The following is a 14,462-nucleotide window of genomic DNA, read 5'->3' on the forward strand; positions in this document are numbered from 1 at the left end:
ACCATCAGTTGATAGAGGTTCCAAAACTTCACTGTTCCTGCCCCTTCCAAAACCTGCACATGCTAAAATTGGGGCACTTGCTGTAGTTGGTGAAAGTGACTTGGCTACTGCTTCTAATTCTAGTGATAGTTCCAGTGATACTGAGGATCCATCTGACTCACGTCTGCTAAGCCCTCAAGCCTCTGATTATGAGAATGGAGTTAAATCTGACACAGCTAGTCCTTCTGGGTGAGTTTGCTTGCCCCAGCAGTGATTTATTTTGTGAAATTATATGTCTAATTAGTAACACTTCATTATATTGCCAGAACTGAGGTATGTCGATAATGTTATAGGTTGAAGCAGAGGGTTCAGTTCCCCTTTGCCAACAAAAAGAATACAAGAGAGAAGTTGAAGCCTGCTAATATTTTGTTGAACTGCCAGACTAGCCCAACATCACCTAAACAGAATCGTGCGAATTCTAAAGTGGCTCATTTGCAGATTCCTCATCAAGGTGCTTTGTTATGTGCTCCAAACAGCTCAGTGTCAAGTCCTTCCAGAAGTCCAATGAGGGTATTCAATCATGATCCTGTTACAACCAGTGGTTTATGGCTAGGAAAGCCATACACAGATTTATCTTTACTAGGATCGGGACACTGCTCCAGTCCAGGTTCTGGTCACAATTCCGGACACAACTCCATTGCAGGAGATATGTCATGCCAGCTCTTTTGGCCTCACAGCAGGTGCAGTCCTGAGTGTTCACCATTACCTAGTCCCAGAATGACAAGTCCTGGTCCCAGTTCGAGAATACACAGTGGTGCAGTTACACCTCTGCATCCTCGCATTGGGGGTCCATCAGCTGAGTCGACTACAGCCTGGCCTGATGATGGAAGGCAACAGAGCCATCGCTTGCCTCTTCCTCCAGTAACAATCTCTAATCCTTCTCCAATTACTCCATCATATTCAGCATGAACATCACCCAGGATTCCTCGCAGTCCTGGTAGGACAGATAATCCTCCAAGCCCAGGTTCACGCTGGAAGAAAGGACGGTTACTTGGACGAGGAACATTTGGACATGTTTATCTGGGTTTTAATAGGTCAGTAGATAAGTTAATTAATTCCAGTTCCTTTTTTAACTAGCAATGTGCCACTATATATAACTTTCCTCAATCAGGCTAGGGGATAAGTTTGTTTCTTCAACTGAGGCACGTGCTGTTGCTATGCTCAGCCCTTAATAGACTTCTTAACCAGAGTGATAGTAAAGTTCATGCATTTCTTAAAACATCTGATGGCTGCTTTATCCCTTTTATTGCCATACGGATGCTAATGCTAGTTTCATGAAACTTTTAAATGTTTGTCCGGATTTGCTTGCCTTGCAAATTTCTCTTATTGATGTTACTCTTTCCTTCTATTTGGACTGCAGTGAAAGTGGTGAGATGTGTGCAATGAAGGAGGTTACATTATTCTCTGATGATGCTAAGTCAAGGGAAAGTGCGCAGCAACTTGGACAGGTGAGGTTTATTAACCTATTTTACTCTGTTCAGTTAGGGACAGATGCGCAGAAGCTCTGTTTTAGAACAGGAACCTGTTTGCTTGAACCAGCGGGAAAAAGGGAAGAAAGATCTATATTTTCTTGTTCAATTCAGCAAATTAGCTTTTTGTAACTATAACTGGAGCAAATGTTGCAGGAAATTTCACTCCTAAGTCGCCTACGTCATCCAAACATCGTGCAATATTATGGGTCTGAGACGGTAATCTTTTTTACTCTTGTTGCAGTTGCTACTTCTCTTATTCATCAGAAACTTATCAAAAAGTAGCTTTCTTTTAGAACTCTTACAGAACTTAAAACAATGCCCGGAGATGACTTTGCAATGAGAAGAATTTTGTATGAGTGGCTTCTATCTGATTTTGCATATTCAAGTTCACGTGATTATTATTGCTACGTTTCCTGCAGAAAAATGTAACATGTTATATTTATCTTTGATTACTTTTCATTGCTTTGACTTCTTGGATGAAATGTGAAGCATTTCGTGCAAGTTGGTTTCCAGCAATGAATCTTTCATGTTGCTTCTATGCACCTCTTCTTTATGCATCATGAACATTTAATCACATGGAGGATGTTGCTGGTCCTGAGCAGCAATGGCTAGGATAACTTTAACCTTAGTAGTATTTTGTCTGCAGGTAGATGACAAACTTTATATATACCTTGAGTATGTCAGTGGTGGTTCGATTTACAAAATTCTCCAAGAGTATGGGCAATTGGGTGAAGCAGCAATACGAAGTTATACCCAACAGATATTATCTGGGTTGGCTTATTTGCATGCGAAAAACACAATTCATAGGTGGGTATTCCTGAGTATAACAGGTTCTTCTTTATACTGCTGTTTCTTGTTCAACTCTTGAATTCTCAGACTTGGAAGTTTATGATGTTGCAAAATACACTCATACATTCGCTGGATGTGCTTTTATTTGGCCAGGGATATCAAAGGAGCTAATATTCTTGTTGACCCCAATGGGCGGGTGAAGTTGGCAGATTTTGGGATGGCTAAACATGTAAGAGCTTCCTCTAAACTGCTCTACAGCTTCCTTCTGAATATGAAAGTGCCTGAATAATTGTAGATTTATTCATAAGTTGCACATGAAGTGTATATCATCTCATTTCCTTTTTGCTTCCAAAAAAACATGTGTCAAAAAGGTAATGTGCACACAGTCTTGGTAGCATACACAGTGTAAGTGGATAAGTAGAAGGTGATTGTTTAGTGTTTACAGTTAGCCTAGTGCAAAATGACAGTAAAAATTCAATGTTCAATCAAATAATTATGCTGCTAGCGCCTAGTGAGTTAGTCTAATCCTATCTGTTCCCAAGCTTCTTGACACTACAAGATCCGATCTAAATCCAATTCCTGTATTTGCAGATAAGTGGACATTCCTGTCCATTGTCTTTCAAGGGAAGCCCGTACTGGATGGCGCCTGAGGTTGGTGAAAGCTAATTCGTTTTCGATTTTCATTTGTTTAGATCCATTTGAGCAGACTCTGATTATTGCATTAACATACAGGTCATTAAGAATTCAAGCGGCTGTAACCTTGCAGTGGATATATGGAGCCTTGGATGCACTGTTCTGGAGATGGCTACCACAAAACCACCTTGGAGTCAGTATGAAGGGGTTAGTTTATGTTCTTTTAGTATTCAGAGGTTACGCTATCTCTTATTACATGATTATGACATTCAATAAATCTCCTCCATGCATAACCAATGCAATTTTTTTTGTCTGCTTCCATGAAGGTTGCTGCTATGTTCAAGATTGGGAACAGCAAGGAACTTCCTGCTATTCCAGATCACCTCTCTGATGATGGTAAGGATTTTATAAGGCAATGTTTGCAGCGCAATCCAAGTTACCGTCCTACAGCTGCTCAGCTCCTGGAGCATCCTTTTGTGAAAAATTCGAGTCCATTGGAAAAACCTCTTCTATGTGCTGAACCTAGAGAATCCATACCTGCACTTACACATGCAGTCAGAGCACTGGTATGCTGGTTCCTTTTTCCACCTTTTATATGCTACTGATCTCCATGCAGCTTGTACTGTAACAAGTAAATCCCGTCAAGTACATCTAACTTTCATTGACATCTAGTTGTTAACTACTTATGATAATCAGTCCAAGGGTAAGATCAAGTGTTATGTCCAAATTGTTGAGACAATTCAATATTCTTGTTGAAAGATCTCTCAAGATGATACTGATGAAATGTTATCCATAAGTTAACGTCTTTATTATCGATGAAGTGTAGCTGCCTTTGATTTTATTGCCATGTTTGTCTCTTATCTTTTCCATAGTTATTTTATTATTCAATGAGATTCTTTCTGTAAAAATCATTTATTGAAAAATGTCCTAAATTGATGTTAGGGCAATCATATGTATTATTACTTTCCAATGTTGCGATTGGCTGAGAAACTGTGTCTAATCTTTTAATTATTTTGCTTCATACTTTCCAGGGATTTGGGCATGCTGGAACTCCTCCGTGTTTGGATTCATCAGGATCTGGTAATCACTCCAAAGGCCCAAAGGCTGTTCCTGGATATAGGTCCGTCTGGCTCTCTCTCTCTCTCTCTCTCTTATGTATTGGCAATATCCGTGGTTTATATTTTAGGATTGCTATAGCATGCTCTCGAGTTGGTGTTAGTTTGCTGGAATCTGGGTGTTGAGTCCAGAATGATCTGCTCACATGCTTTAGTATTTATATTTAGCATTCTTGTAGATCGATTTTGGTTGCTGGAACTTTAGTTCACAGAAATATAAGTGTTTACATAATTGGTTATTATGCTACTATACCATTCTTGTGATTTCATGTTATGTTCTTGGAGTAGTCATTTTCAGTCAAAACAATGAATGTTACATCTGGAGATACATGTGGCAAGGGATTGTCACTAACATCCGCAAAATGTTATTTCTTGGCTACCCTCATTCGTAATTCTTCAATATAAGTCATATGCTTATCACCTGCATTTACATCAAAACGTATTTGTAGAAGTAATATCTGTGGCTTTGTCCAATATGTTTATTTATTAACTCAGTCTGCAACTGTCAGCACTCCAGTTTAGCTGAAAGTCATTACTCCCATGGTTTTCTTTGCAGTGATGTCTATATGGCAAGAAATATATCCTGCCCTGTTTCGCCAATGGGGAGTCCTCTTTCACGTTCTCGATCACCGCAACAAATGAATGGAAGATTATCCCCTTCACCAATCTCAAGCCCTCGGGCTACATCTGGTGCTTCAACTCCTCCAACTGGTGGCAATATTGGCACTCTTCCGCATTATCATCCAATGACAACAACTTATTTGCATGAGGGAATGAATATGGCAGTGAGGTCCCAAAACGCCTACTATCCAAATAGAAATGGCTATGGGGAGCACAGGCCTGATATATTTCGAGGAATTGTTCAAGCTCATTTGTCCCTGGATGCAGTTTCACGGGAAAACGACTTTCTTGGAAATAAGGTTGAACAGACTGTTTTGCGGGACCAGAAAGAACAATTGTATGACGCACATTTTGTTTTAGCAGATCGTGTGTCACAGCAGCTCTTGAGGAACCCAGTGAGGCTAAACCCGGTATTGGACCTAAATCCGAACTCTCCATTGCCTAGTCGTCACAATGGAGTTTGATGTGGACGCTACTGCTTTGGAGAGTGGGAGGCCAATATCAGCCAAGAGTTTCCATATGTAACATATTTATTAACAAATCAATATTTTCAGTACATTCTATTTCTTTAGTGAAGCTGGGGAGCAGGGAAGCCATCAGTATAGTTTCTGAAGGTAACGTCTTCCTTATGAAACACTTGCTCAAACTCTATATTACATCTTCCTTCTATTGTTGCACCTCGGAGAGGAGATACTAATCCAAATTATTTGTTTTACAGAGATGATGAGCGTGAGCTGTTGACGGTATCATGAAGTTTAGTTGGCTGGTATTGGACTTGTAAATTTTTGAGTAGGCTTGTATGGCATAGGATAAGAGTAGAAAAGTGCTGCAAGTACTTACAGACTTTGTAGTTATGTCTTGGTCTGTGAATCTTCAATTTCTGTACAGGTTGTATATTTATAGGGCAGGAAAATTTTGAAGAGAATGCAAATAGAGAAAATGGTAGGCTCCCCCCCTGTTGAAAACTTGTTGATTAGCTTATTACATTGCCCATTTAGAACTTTAATGAGCTGTCTTGCTTTAGATGGCTGTACCAGAATCTCAGATCATCATGTAATACCATTACAACTCTTTTGCTCCATCAATTGATTCTCTTTTGTTAACAAGAAGTATCTTACTGATGAAACTGCAGCCATTTTGCTCAAGGCAACAGTTTGAGCTGAGCTGCATCAACAGCAAGATTTAGACATTCTACCCAATAAGTTGAGAGGAGAAAATGGTAAATACTTATTCATACATAGGATGCAACAAGCATCAATACATAGATCCTCATCATTTACATACAAATAGATGGCTTAACAAACAGAGAGGAGAACGAATAAGACTTAACAAAGAAAGAAAAAAAGGCACATTAGAATCAAGATATATTGCAACTTAGCAAGCCCTGCTGCTCTTGAAAGGTATGGCTCTGATGATAATCTGGTGGTAAACTGCGGCAAGAGCTGCTCCGATGAATGGTCCGACCCAGAAGATCCACTGGGAGACATGACAAGTAAACACAGTTCGATCAGAAAATGCATAAAATGATTTACTATATAATCTTGATTTTAAAAATACACAAAGATATGCTATCTTATGACGGAATTGATAATTTAGAGAGTCTTACGTGATCGTCCCATGCGTGATCTCTGTTGTAAATGATGGCGGCTCCAAGGCTCCGGGCAGGGTTGATGCCTGTTCCAGTGATGGGAATGGTGGCCAAGTGAACCAGAAAGACAGCAAACCCAATGGGAAGCGGAGCCAGAATCTGGAAAACGAATCACGGTTAAGTTCAAACTCTTCTATCTACACTCTTAACAAGAAGCAAGCTGTTATGAACTTAGGTAAAATCAAATCAATCAAGAAACACATACAGGGACATGTGAGTCTCTGGCGTTTCTCTTGGCATCGGTAGCAGAGAAAACAGTGTAGACAAGAACAAAGGTGCCGACAATTTCAGCACCAAGGCCATCACCCTTGGTGTAGCCATGGTTCACAAAGTTGGCTCCGCCCTTGAGCGTCTGATATGGTCCCTTCATGAACCCCTTGACCACCCCGGCTCCGCAGATGGCTCCAAGGCACTGCATCACAATGTAGAAGAGAGCCCTGGTCAAGGAAAGCTTCCTAGCCAGGAACAGACCGAAGGTCACTGCTGGGTTGATGTGCCCACCTGTTACAACAATGCAAAAGCAAGAAATTTCAGTACAAATAAGCAAGAAGTTAAGTACGGCTGCAACAAGTTAATTGGAATGTTGTCTCAGATTTCTTGAATTATGTAAAGGAGTTGTTATACAGAGCAGAAATTCTTGAAACCATCACCAAGATCCTAGCTTTGCTTTACTATAACATGTCCATATCATTCTTTTAGGTAGATGAAAATCTAGGTGATTCCAGCTCTAATCATCGACATGTCTCGAGATACGTTGCTTATAAGGCTACTTGTAATTACGAACCAACTCAGCCTCACAACATATCAAGACAACTTCACAGGTAGGTGAATTAAGAAACCTATGAACCAGTATCAAGTGACATAGAACAATACATATACACACATGTAAATATATACCCTAAAACTCTTCCAAGAATTTCAAGAAATCATATAAAACACTAGAAAAGCAGTATTCACCAGTAGAGATTCATCATAAAGAGGCAAGATTTGAGCTGGAATCCTTGAAGTACAAGAACAACATGCAGATAACTACACATACATACAAAGAACACACGCAACACACACTGACCTGAGATACCAGCAGTGCAGTAAACAAGTGCAAAGATCATGCCACCAAAGGCCCAAGCAATCCCCTGAATACCCACAGAAGCACACTTGTTGTTTGCTCTGCCCACCCCCATAACAGTCAAGATAGTAATGTACAAAAACAAGAAGATAGCCATAAACTCTGCAATCCCAGCCCTGTAAAAGGACCATGATTTCAGCTCCCCAGGCTCAAACAGAGGTGCTGGTGGTGGCTCCTTGTAGTCCTTGTCTGTCTGAGCAGCTGTGCCCAAAGGCTGCCTCTCTGTGAACTTGTTTGCCCCAAGCTTAACATCCTCCTCCCTGTTCTCAGCCATGGATTCAAGATTCAAAGCTTCTCTGCAAATATTCTCTCTTTTTGTTTTCTATCTATTACTCTGAGCACCCACCCAACAACATACAGATGAGAGTGTAAAAAGGTCACTTTTATAGTGTAGACCTCATTCTTGTTTAGCTTAAAATAAAGGGTTTTGCTTTATTTGTCCCAAAAGTCTGCTAAACAGTACTGCTGCAATTATTGGGGTGATGAAATTATTTAAACTAATCCTGTTTTTAATTTGGATTCTTGGGGTTGTGAGGGGAGAGTGGAGTGTTCTGGAAAGAACAGAGGGATGCTGACAGGTTTTCCAAATCTCCTTTATTTCTTGGTTTGTTCTTATCTTCTTTCTACAGAGTGTCACAGGAATCATGATCATCAGTTGATTAGCTGGTTTGGACCGTTTGATTGCACCTAATCTTCAAGAACGAATATTTAGGCAGCTCATCTGTCAATAGTAAATAAAAGCTACCACCTTACCCTGTCTTAATTCAAGAACAACCGATGAACTCCCAAGATTTTTTCATGTGAAAAGCAGTGTTGGATTCTTCTGGTACTCAAATTCATAGCTTGTCAAGATCATCCCTTGCCATATTTTCTTGAGGTTAAACTTTAATTTATTTTTACCAACCTATAAAGGTTAAATAGCAGTACTATCTTTAAATTTCTAAAAACTTGAATTGATGTATTTCTCCAAAAAAAACTGTGATTTTTGGGTATGGTTAGGATTTGCAAGAAAGCCCATCTGATTCTTGAAATTTCTTACAGAAAAATTATGCTGACATATCTTTCACTCATGTTGTTGTGTCCAAAATCAGGTAAACTGTCATTTTTATGGTTAGGTGGTAGTCATTTTTTAAGATCAAAGCAAGAAATTAATCAAGTACACTTTTCTTATCCAAGGTAAGCAGATAAATAAAAGAGTAAATTATAACAGGCTATCTGATATTTATTATAATTATAAATATTTTTTATTATTTTATAAAATTATAAATATTCTCTTAAAATTAATGATCATTTAATAAATACGGTTATTAATTTAGAAGGATATTTGTAATTTTATAAATAATAAGAAGTATTGTAATTATGATAAATTTTAAAAAGTTCAGTGTAATTTATCCTAAACAGGGTAAAAAGTCAAGTTCAACTTTTCAACGGGAAAATTACGGCCACAATATAAATACGATTTAGTACATAATATGAAATTAATTAAAAATCAAATATTATTTATCAAAAATAAAAATAAAAAATCCAATGGCCAGAAATAATTAAAAAATATGAATATGTAGCCGTTAATATGGCCACTGTGAAAGTGACATTCTTGAATTTAGAGCAATAACAGATAGGAAAAACCCAATTTCTAGCATTTAGTTTTTCTCTTTTGGATTTTTTTTTTTTGAATTGACATGACAATAAGGGGCCTAAATTTTCTTACCAAAAAGAGAGTGTGGGGCTACTTCAGCTGTTGGGCCTTTGATTGATGATTATTAAGATTGTCTATCAAAATTCTTGATAATGTTTTAGAAATTTACATTAAATGACTAGAAAGAATGTTATTGTGATTATGAGATTTTGAGTTTTAAATTTTTTTAATATATAAAAATTAGGATAAATTACAATAGATTTTTTTTAAATTTATCATAATTATAAAATTATTTTCTCATTATTTAAAAAATTATTAATACCTCCCTAAAATTAATGATCGTATAACAAATCTCCCTCGTGATGGCTCATCATAGATTGTATTTATTAGACATTTATTAATTTTAGAAAGTATTTATAATTTTTAAACAACGAGTAGGTTTTTGTAATCATAACATATTTTAGAAAAATTCATTATAATTTACGCTAGAAATTAAATAAAAATATTAGTTCTCAATGAGGTATTTTTACAGACAACCTTGTATTTATTTCATTCATTAACACAATAATAACCAGTTGAAATTTAACTCAAATTTTAATTAGCAAAGTGAAGTTTAATAAATGTGGGTCTTTGTCATAATGATCCTCATGTCTATGCCATAGCCATACATAACCCATCATCATATCATATCATGCCACATTGTCATGCATAGGCACAACCAAATCATATTTCATGCTATACAACTCATATCTAAGGGATGCTCACATGCAACCTTATGCCCCACAGACAATTGGTAGGTCTGACAACCATGACAACTATCCGTTATTTATAATACACGGCCACTTTAAAAATTTATTCTACATGTCAAACACGAACACAACATCCACATGTCCAAAAATTTTATGCTTGTGAATATATTATAGTAACTACATTGATTGTTCAAGTGCTTGAAATGTAAGACTAAACATTATAGAACTTGTAGTTGAAATCAAATCAATAATTTGAAACTAATCACATGACAAGTATATGTAATATACCTGCCATTCAACTGGTGTAAAATTAGAACAAATTAACTAATTACATAATAAATATATTACATATGTTATACGATTGGTTCAATCCGACCAAAACTATTGTTGTCAAGAAACTTTCTATGATGTCCCACTAATAACCGAAAGTGGTGCATGCATATGCAACTCCTGTCAAGACAGCGACGTTTGTTGGTATCGTAATATATGCAATATCTGCACCACATGGTTCCATACAACAAAAATGCACCATGCAGGATCACGCAATCACACTGCACTGCGTTTTAGCAAATAGAAATAATATTACCATACTAATAAGCAATATCCAGGAGAAACGAACAACGTTTCTCGTTTCTTACATGATCTCCAACGAACTATATATAGTTAGCTTACATAATTACAGAATAAAGTGCTTCTCAGATTTGTTCTTGAGCAGATTCAAGAAGGACATGCGGGCAAACCCTTAAAGGTTCTCCTCTCGTCCACAGTACCTTTAGCTCGCCTCGTTTCCTCCCCAGTGCCAGAAACGTCCCTGCATCAGAAATTGAACGATCTTACACCTAAGGATTTCCCTTCTGTTATTTTTCCGTTGGACTGTAAGGAAAATTACCTAGCGTAAACGGAACAATGTAAAGCAATGCAGGTTGGCCGTGACCATCCATCAAGTTCAATGCCACGTAAGTGATAAGAAGACCTGCAACAGTTGTTAGAGAGTTATAATTCAAAAGTGAAAAAAAGCTTATATCATTTTTTAACAGTTTTTGTGCTGATAGCAGTCACGAGACAGCGTGTTCAAACACTAGAAAAATGTAGTTTCGTGTAGTATATTTACCTAGCCCATAAGCGAACATTGCCCACAAGAAGTATCCGGCTCGTAGGCTCTTATTTGCTAGCCAATCATACCTGCAATAAACATAATGGAGTTTAAGTGACACAGAATAAAGGAGACGAGGACGTATTACAAGTTTCCCGACTATCAATGCATTTTAGGTTCAAACTGGTTGGCATTGTGAACAGAGGATGTAACAAAATGCAATGTGAATCAAGAAAGGAACCTAAGTGAAAATGCTACGAGGAGTCCAGGCAAGAGGATGTCGCCAAAGCCAATGATACTGTAACCACCCCATGGGTCGAATAAGCGCGGAATCTTCAGAAGCATTGGGATGCCGTCCTCACCACTTCTATCACCACGAGCTACCTAGAAAAAAATTTAGAAGTTCCTATTAATATCTTCATCTTGAGACTATTTTACATGGATATGCTATGGAAAGTGGGGCTCGATAATTTACCCACCACAATCATCACACTTTCTTTGAACAGCTTCTTGGAAAGGAACACCCAAAAGATGTCGTAGATGAATGCACAGCTCAAAAGGACTGTGGCCACCTGAGGAGGAAGACCAAGTCATGTTACACAAAGTTATACAAAGTATATCATAGTAAGATGATAGTAAATTCCAGATACTGTCAGCAATTATATAAAAGATCTTTTGACATAATGACCATTTGCTAATAGACCAATACGAGTAAAAGTTCAAATAGAACACTGGAGGAATGACTTGCATGTAGCGTGGAGTAAACTCATGTAATCCATATTTGTACAAAAACAAAAACGCTCTGTTTTAGCATGCAAAATTGTTTTGAAGAAATTCAAGATCAAATAATATAACTTGGGAAAATCAGATTCATGCATAGTAACAGCTCTAAATCCCATATGACTTGAGAATCTGAGATAAATGAGAAAAAGCCCATAAACTGGCATATCGCCTTCACATTCAAATTTGATGAGTCCAAGTTATCACCTTGAGATTAGGAATTCGTACTATCTGAAGAACAGTGATAATGAGTGCAATACCCTGATTAGATAATTCAAAGAAATTCGTCAGAGACATTAGCATAAAACTGCATGCACAAGTTGATAAATCAATTCCACTAGTATATTGAAAATGCGCGGAATTCATATAGCACCACATTTACTTACAATAATCAAATTAAGCAATGCAACCATCAATGAAATACAGAAAATGTTAGGCAAGGATCTTCACATGTATTTCATGGGTCAGCTTATTATTGTAAAATAAAGAATTCTTAATTAGCTGGCAACAACATTCAGTATGTGTATATTAGAACACGATTCATGCTCCAGGCGAATAAATCTTCCACAATACTATATCATGATAGTCCTATTTATCTTGAAAAGTATTGCATTTTATCTTCATTTATAGTCCAGCTGTTAATTGTTCCACCTTGCCGCAGGCTACTTATACATTCCTCCAGTGTTGTAACACATGATCGGTTCTGAGATATGGAAGGAATTAGGAAAATAAGATGATAAAAAAAGAACATAGGAAATTCTGATTGGTAAAGAAATAATTAGCGCTCAAGCCTATGGCGAGTGATGAGTTTTGGTTGTCTTACACAAGGACATGTCATTAGATAATATTTTTCTTCTCTTTTTCGTTTTTTATAAAATCACTGCTTCAATTGCTCCAGAATGCTCACATAGTAGATATTGTGAGGATATCGCGCAAAGGAAATATTTTCAAACAAGATAAACCTTTCAAAGTCCAGTAGTTCTGTTTGTCCACTTCAACATGTGTGGAACTCCATTATTAATCTATATTTTCAAGTAACATCTGTCTCTTGGACATTATTGTAGGACTATCTCATGGATGGATGAGGTTGGGGTTGAGTGTTTTAAGATTCTAAAAATGCAGTAAACTTAAAAGCACCAGAACTTACAAGTATATCTTGACCTATCCATGCAAAAGAGACATTTCTGTACACAGCCCAAACCACAGCAAGAGCTATGCAGAATGGAGCAACAGCCAAAGTAAGGTATGAGATAGCCCCTAAGACAGGCACTTTAATAAATGATTCTCCAGCTCGCTTGAACCACCTGAAAATTGAGCATCCATCTCATCTCAGAGTTCGATTCTTCTTTTCTAATGAAACCCATGAACTACTTTGGCTAGTACTGATTCTCACTGGAGAAAACTGTCAGTTCATTTTTGTTTGATTTATTATCTTGTTTGTTCATTTTAAGTTAGGGAAACTCAGTGAAGTAGAAGTACCATACCTTGATAGTAAGGCAACTAAGCAAGTCTGCAAACCCTGCAAAACGAAAAAGGAGAAATTCGGGAAGATTATCGCCAGAGAAACATCAAATGTACTCACCCAGTTTTTCATCAATGCACTAAAACCATAAAAGTTCAGCTTTGAACGTGGACATAAGAGAAAAATTGCAGGTAGTTAAGCATGCAAAAAGAGATATTTCGCACCTCTACACCACCAATGCAGAAGAGAACCACCAATAGTTCAATGAACCAATATGACATAAGCTTGTATATAAGAATCAAGAAGCATGAAGCAACAACGACAAACAAGATTGCAGACGTTGTGTTGATATCCACTACACTGCTTCCACCAGGGCTTTTAATGTTTGGAAGTTCATCTGTAGCATCCTACCGAAAGGAACAACATTCAAACGAACAGTCAGAGGCGGAGAAGGGTATAAATTTACTTGCAAAATCAAGTAACTGCCCAGATAGGAAGACTTCAAGGACAGCAGACCTTTAACAATTTATCTTGCTCTATAGCTGCTTCTCTTGCACTCCATGCAGACCAGTAAGACGCACACAATATGGTACCTACTGCCATTAACCAAAGAAATACCTCGGCTATATCAACCACCGGTCTCCTTGGAGAGTACAGCTGCACAGATACTGTAAAAGGGTAGAGCTTTTAGTTGACAATATTGCACTGGAACAAAATGTTACGAGATTTAAATAAGTATCAGGAGAAAAATGGTTACAGCAATATTTTGGCAGACAAGACTGAAGAAGTATTGTATTTTACTAAAGCGATCAAGGAATGTCAGGTGTTTCCAGCATCAAGGAGGGTGAAGAATGAGATTTTGTCTTTTGGCAAAATGATATTTTAGGCATAGGGAGAACACAAAAAGATTTGTCTTTTTTCCTTCCATGCTTCCCATCCCTGTTCCTCTCACCATTATCCAGAAAGTGAATCCTTCAAATGCTCTATAGAAATACACAGGATAATCTCACAGAAAGAGAACCCTATGGAAGTCGGGACATAAACTTAAAAACAGCATCACGAAGTCAAGTTTACGGTTGCATTCGCATGGCAAGAAGCAAGTATAGGATGCAGAGGATTTTAAATGATGCTTTAATTGGAACCAAGCAGCACACCACTACCCAGCAACAAAGATGAACTATAAGTCTACAACAAAAGATCTTTTCCGCTGAAACTTTAGCCATGCACGACAGACAAGATCTCACCTGATGAACCATTTGATAACATTTTCTCCAATGTAGCACCAGCATCTTGGGGAAG

At 37.6% G+C, this 14,462-nt stretch overlaps 3 protein-coding genes across 3 annotated transcripts in view; 1 reads left to right on the forward strand and 2 right to left on the reverse strand.

Annotated features, from left to right (window-relative positions):
• Positions 1-5,998, forward strand: part of LOC105164079 (mitogen-activated protein kinase kinase kinase YODA) — an 8,598-nt gene extending 2,600 nt beyond the window's left edge. The window contains 12 exon segments of the mRNA XM_011082638.2: positions 1-228; positions 333-1,073; positions 1,400-1,487; positions 1,665-1,727; positions 2,158-2,318; positions 2,454-2,529; positions 2,892-2,951; positions 3,033-3,140; positions 3,260-3,499; positions 3,965-4,053; positions 4,605-5,283; positions 5,388-5,998. The exon segment at positions 1-228 is cut by the window's left edge and continues 38 nt beyond it. Of these exon segments, the coding sequence (XP_011080940.2) occupies positions 1-228; positions 333-1,073; positions 1,400-1,487; positions 1,665-1,727; positions 2,158-2,318; positions 2,454-2,529; positions 2,892-2,951; positions 3,033-3,140; positions 3,260-3,499; positions 3,965-4,053; positions 4,605-5,133 (2,383 nt within the window). The 3' untranslated portion in view covers positions 5,134-5,283; positions 5,388-5,998.
• LOC105164080 (probable aquaporin PIP-type pTOM75) lies at positions 5,887-7,847 on the reverse strand. Its single transcript, XM_011082639.2, has 4 exons — positions 7,387-7,847; positions 6,523-6,818; positions 6,276-6,416; positions 5,887-6,145 (listed from the first exon to the last, which is right to left on the reverse strand). Exons 1-4 carry the CDS (start codon positions 7,715-7,717, stop codon positions 6,044-6,046), a joined length of 870 nt encoding a protein of 289 aa, XP_011080941.1. The 5' UTR covers positions 7,718-7,847; the 3' UTR covers positions 5,887-6,043.
• LOC105164081 (signal peptide peptidase-like 2) lies at positions 10,390-14,456 on the reverse strand. The gene is made up of 11 exons (XM_020694699.1): positions 14,408-14,456; positions 13,680-13,831; positions 13,388-13,570; positions 13,186-13,220; positions 12,849-13,005; positions 11,909-11,962; positions 11,401-11,493; positions 11,163-11,305; positions 10,940-11,010; positions 10,718-10,801; positions 10,390-10,639 (listed from the first exon to the last, which is right to left on the reverse strand). Exons 1-11 carry the CDS (start codon positions 14,427-14,429, stop codon positions 10,524-10,526), a joined length of 1,110 nt encoding a protein of 369 aa, XP_020550358.1. The 5' UTR covers positions 14,430-14,456; the 3' UTR covers positions 10,390-10,523.

Source organism: Sesamum indicum, linkage group LG6, assembly GCF_000512975.1.
Source record: "Sesamum indicum cultivar Zhongzhi No. 13 linkage group LG6, S_indicum_v1.0, whole genome shotgun sequence".
Taxonomy (NCBI): Eukaryota; Viridiplantae; Streptophyta; class Magnoliopsida; order Lamiales; family Pedaliaceae; genus Sesamum; species Sesamum indicum.